At 42.1% G+C, this 5,748-nt stretch overlaps 1 protein-coding gene across 1 annotated transcript; it reads left to right on the top strand.

Annotated features, from left to right (window-relative positions):
• Window positions 1-4,373: 4,373 nt before the first annotated feature.
• On the top strand, window positions 4,374-5,306 carry LOC107113516 (olfactory receptor 5V1-like). Its single transcript, XM_015414849.1, has one exon. It carries the CDS (start codon window positions 4,374-4,376, stop codon window positions 5,304-5,306), a length of 933 nt encoding a protein of 310 aa, XP_015270335.1.
• Window positions 5,307-5,748: the final 442 nt, after the last annotated feature.

Here is a 5,748-nt window from a genome sequence, read left to right as displayed (position 1 = left end):
CACTCTTTCATAGACATGTGCAGACACACACCCACACATCCAAATATCTCACAACAAATTCCTCAGAGTAGATTATTGGTATTGTTTGCAGATTCCATCAGTCTCTCCTTTGATTAAACCTCAAGCATTTATGCATTGACATTAACGACTTATCTTGCTTTAGCATGTCTCCGATGCAGCAGTAGAAAACATGAATAGCTATTGGTCTGATTCTTTGAGATGCTGCCTAGTAGAAAATTGTATCTGAAGAAGTATTTATACCCCGCTTTTCTCTACCTTGAGAAGTCTTGAAGTCGGTTTCAATCACATTATTTATTTATTTATTTATTTGTCTCATTTATACCCCACCCTCCCTGCAAAGCAGGCTCAGGGCGGCTTCCACTCAAGCATAAATACAATTAAAACATACAATCATATAAAAACACAACAGTGAAAAACAGATACAAATTCACAAAGTGCTGGTAGCAATTAATTAATTATCCAAGATGGCTCACTTTCAGAATAGATTTCAACTTCACAGATGTTGTTCTGCTCATGATTTCATGCAACGCCGGTTCGATGTCAAGACCAAGGGCCAGGGCTCTATAGCAGTAACGGCTTCCTAACTAAACACCTGGTGGAAGAGCTCCATCATGCAGGCCCTGCGGAACTGCATCAGATCTCGCAAGGCCCTGGTCTCCTCCAGGAGCTCATTCCACCAGGATGGGGCTGCCGCTGAAAAGGCCCCGGCCCTGGTAATAGCTAGCCTCGCCTCCTTGGGGCCAGGGAGGGTCAGTCGATTTGGAGACCCTGATCATAGTGCACTCTGGGGTATATACAGGAAAAGGTGGTCCTGTAGGTATGTCGGACCCTAACCATATAGGGCTTTAAAGGTAAGAACCAGCACCTTGAAGTGGATTCGGTATGCTATCGGCAGCCAGTGCAGTGTCCTCAGCACAGGTTGGATGTGCTCCCACCTGGGGAGACCCACCTTTCTCTACCCACAGCAGGCACCTTGTGAGGTAGGTGGGGCTGAGAAAGGAACCACAAGAACTGGTTGGCCACTGTGTGAGACAGAATGTTGCACTAGATGGACCATTGGTCTGATCCAGGGGGCCTCTTCTTATGTTCTTATAAGAGAGTTCTGAGAGAAATATGACTGGCCCAACGTCACCCAGCTAGTTTCACATGGAGAATTGGGGAATCAGATTAAAGTCCACCACTCTTAACCACTACACCAAGCTGATAACACTAAAATAATGATGTGAATCAGGCTACAAAGGCTAAAGAAGGGGGGAACCCCCCCTGGGTAAAGGATTCTTTTAAAATACATGGATAATACAGGTTGAATGATTTGTATAAAGTCTGATAAGGGAAGAGGGGACTTGGAAGATTAATTCATGGTTCTTGGAAGATTAATTCATACTAAATTTCATCATGCTAATGAAGGCATACAGATGCAACTGAGTGCAACATACAAGTTACCTGTCTAATCACTGGGGTTCACATGCTGTATCCTTGGAAAGCTAATTATCAACAATGTAGCACTGACTAATTAGGAACTCAATCTCCAGTGGTGTATGAAACAGGTATAAGTGACTGTTGGGTGACATCTTGGGGGAAGGATGCAAAGTCAAGCAAGACAGGAGCACAAGCAGAAGCAAGGTATAAGATGCAAGCGACTGTCTCTTTAAACTTCTTACTTCTTAAAAACCAGAGACTTGTGATGATTTACTCAATAACTATGAATTTGAATTAGAAGTTGAACTGGATGAGCCTTGGGCCCGGAACTTGGCATTCTTGCTTCTTGGGTTTTCTACTTTAGACGTAGGTTTACCAACCCTGTATTGGGAAATTTTTGGAGACTGGGGAGTAGAGCCTGGGAAAAGTGGAGCTTGTCGAGGGGATGGACCTCAGCAGGGTAAATGTCACACAGTCCACTCTCCAATGCAGTCGTTTACTCCAGAGCAACTGATCTCTCCAGTCTGGAGATCAATTGTAATTCTAGGAGAGCTCCAGGCCCTACCTGGAGGGTGGCAACGTTAGTTGCAGCAAAGCTGGCAGGACTCCAGTGGCAGTTTAACAAAATTGTATTGTGGTATAAACATTTGCAGATAAAAGCACTCAAATGAGTCCAGTAGCACCTTAGAGACCACGAAGATTTTCATGGTATGAATTTTTGAGATTCATGTTCCCTTCTTCAGATACCCGACAAAGGGAGTGTTGACTCTGGAGAGTTCATAGCCCCCAAATCTTGCTCTTCTCTAAAGTGCTACTGGACTCCAATCTAGCTGTTCTACTGCAGACTGATATGGCTACCCGCTGAATTCCATAAACACCTGCCTAGTGAAAATCTATTCTGTTGAATCTGAACAAGATCTTTGTCAACGAAGGCTTATTCTGGAATAAATTACCATCAGTCTTTTAAGGTGCTACTATATTATGTTTTCTTCAACCCTTTGCGTTTCCACTAACACATGGACTTGGGGGTGGGATTAGAAAATGAGCATATGTTGGTTTATACTTCTGCATTTTAGAAATCCTCTGCTTTTGCATGTCTGGATATTCATTTGTGCTAATATTTTGATAGTGATTTACCCTGATGTTCACACTGATTGAATGCCTGTGCTTAATAAATTTGCTTTGCAGCATGAACTTGGCAGTGCACCAAATCAGCTGCTATCGTGACTGTGATCAGAGCTGAACTATTTCTAAGCCAAGAAAACATTGCAAGGGCATATGGGTTCTCGTTTCACATCAACATTTGTTTCCATACTTGCATACACAAGAAAATGCAGAGAACTGTAATATGTGAAATCAGGCATATTCTGCCAGGCTGAATTTTAATAATGAATATTTTGATTTTGAAATGTTCATGGTTTAGGCTGTTGCCAGATTCTGGGAGCAGACGGTCATGAATCCAGACATGCACATAAAATACATAGAAATAGCCTTTTCTGGAAGGACAGGCATGGATCAGGAGGGCATGATAGTTTATTGAAGAACAGGTACTATGGAAATGGTTGGGTAAAACCACCAGGCATAAATACCTGAATGGTACAGTTCATAGACCCAGCTGCAACAAAGAAGTGATCTATATACAATTGAACTATAGAAAAAAGGTATAAAAATAAGGAGTGGTTTTGTAAAAATGTATGCAGGGTTTGCCATTTTTTTAAAAAAAAATTGTAAATACTTGTAACCCAGATTGGGAAATCCCTGGAGATTTTGGGAGTGGAGCCTTGTGATGGTGGGGTTTGGAGAGGGGAGGGGCCTCAGTCCAGTGTCATGCCATAGAGTCCACCTCCAAAGCAACCCTTTTCTCCAGAGAAACTGGTCCCTGTCATCTGGGGATCACTTGTAATTCTGGAAGATCTCTAGGTCACACCTGGAGGTTGGCAACCCAAAATGGGCCATTCCTCCATTTATCCTAATCACGTTTCTGTGAGGTAGGTTAGGCTTAGGGATTGGGCTAAGGTCACCCAGTGAGCTTTATGGCCAGTATAATATTATACAATAATTAGAGGCTGGGGTAGGACCATGGAACTTAGAGGGCTCCTAGACCTACCCTCCATGATTTCCAGGTTTTCCCTGATGTAATTTTTTTAATTTAAAAATTATTTTTTTTTCTCCCTTACGGGAAGCAGACCTGGGGGAAGGTAATCCCTCATCCAAACAGGGGGACTGGGAAACCTAACTGTTGCTGATTAAAGGTCTGAGCCATGATACTGAAGTTCTGACAGAGGCAGCAGAGCTTGGTTATGCCTGCTCCTGGCCAAAAGCAGCCCTCTAGGGGAGTGGTCCACCAGGAAATTTCTCTGTAAGTCCACCTCTGCCTGTATGGTCTTCCCACTCCTCATTCCCTATTTTATCCACATAACACCACTGTGTGAGATAGATTAGGTGGAGAGAAAATGACTGAAGGTAATCTAATAAGCATCATGTGAGAAGAGGGGTTTGAATCCCAAGTCTTATCATTCTAAATCCAGTTTTCAAGCTGCTAGGCTAGTACTTGATAGAAAAGGATCTCAAGTATAGGGCTACTTTAGCTGGAAGTGTGCACCGATATCTGTACTGTTTGCAGGAGGCTATAATATTGCAGTAAGGAAGGGGGAGGGGGTCAAATACTTGACAGACACCCATTGTGGGCTATGCAGAGCTGACTGGATAAAACATTGTGTAGACCTGGAACATTGCTTCATGAATCCCTAAGTATGCTAAGTACCTGATAGACTTCCTTCAATACCTTTGTATTTGGAGTTTAGATATGCATGCACATGCAGAATTCAGATTTGCATATCAGTTAAAGAGGAAGACATTCATTTTTGGCAATGTAACATTTTCTACATCTCTCCCTTATTTTCCAGATGGAAGGGTGGAAGTACTCCAAGTCAATGGTCAATGAAACAGCATTGACAGAATTCCTCATCTTAGGGTTCTCCAGTCTACAGCACCTTCAGCTGCTGATTTTCTTTATCTTTATCATCACTTACATCTGTACTCTGGTGGGGAACATCTCTATCATTACCATTGCTTGCCTGGACCCTCAGCTTCACACCCCCATGTACTTCTTCCTAGGGAACCTCTCCTTTCTGGATATCTGTTATACCACTACCAATGTCCCTCAGATGCTGGTGCACCTGCTGTCTGACAGGAAGAGCATCTCATATGCTGGGTGTGTAATTCAGCTCTATTTCTTTCTCTCCTTTGTAGGTACAGAGTGCATTCTTCTGGCTGCCATGGCCTATGATCGTTTTGTAGCTATCTGTCACCCTTTGCATTACACAGTCATGATGAGGAAAGAACTCTGCCTTCATTTGGCTGGAGCCTCCTGGGCAAGTGGTTTTCTCAACTCAGCTTTGCACACCTATTTCACCTTCCACCTGCCTTTCTGCGGAGCCAATAAACTTAACTATTTCTTTTGTGATATCCCTCCACTTCTGTTGCTTTCCTGTGGGGACACCACACTCAATGAGACCATTCTTCTTGTGGTTGGGGTCTTCATAGGATGGACCCCATTTGTCTGCATAGTTCTCTCCTATGTCTACATAATCTCCACTATCCTGAAGATAAGCTCCTCTGAAGGGAGACTCAAAGCATTCTCCACTTGTGCCTCACACCTGACTATTGTCCTCATGTATTATGGGAGCTCCATCTTCACCTATGTCCGGCCAATATCAACTTATTCATTAGACAAAGATAGACTAATTTCTGTTCTTTACAGCATTGTCACACCCATGTTAAACCCTTTGATCTACACCTTGAGAAATAAGGATGTTAAAGGTTCTCTAAAAAGAATCTTAACCAGGAAACTGTATTCAAAATGAAAGCACAGGTGTGTTTATCATCATGCTTGCTCTACAATTCCTGTATACATTTTTAATGTACAATTTATATTATCCTTGAGGTGCACAACAGTTAAAACCACAATTATGTATGCCAGTGAAATCTTATTAAAATTATTTTAATCTGAAACAAGTTGCATTTCTTTGTGAGTGTATTTGTATGTACCAGGGAGAGAAAGAATGGCCCCATTTTGAGATTCAGATGCAAGGTTTTGTTCTGTTTCCCCCCCTGTGTGATTGCCATTCATAATAATTTGGGATAAACCACAAATGTTTCCCTTGAATTAGAATTTGGAAGTTACACTGATTTGTTTTTCAGATCATCCCTTATAGAAAGACCCTTCATTCATTCTAAACTGTGTTTTAAAGAATGTATAGTCCTATTTTTGACTGATTTGAAATTCCTAAATCCTTGTGAAAGTTT

Source organism: Gekko japonicus, unplaced genomic scaffold (genome assembly GCF_001447785.1).
Source record: "Gekko japonicus isolate JY-2015 unplaced genomic scaffold, Gekko_japonicus_V1.1 scaffold2193, whole genome shotgun sequence".
Lineage (NCBI taxonomy): Eukaryota > Metazoa > Chordata > Lepidosauria > Squamata > Gekkonidae > Gekko > Gekko japonicus.
Note: the sequence above shows the minus strand (reverse complement) of the source record. Positions and strands in the feature narration are given on the sequence as shown.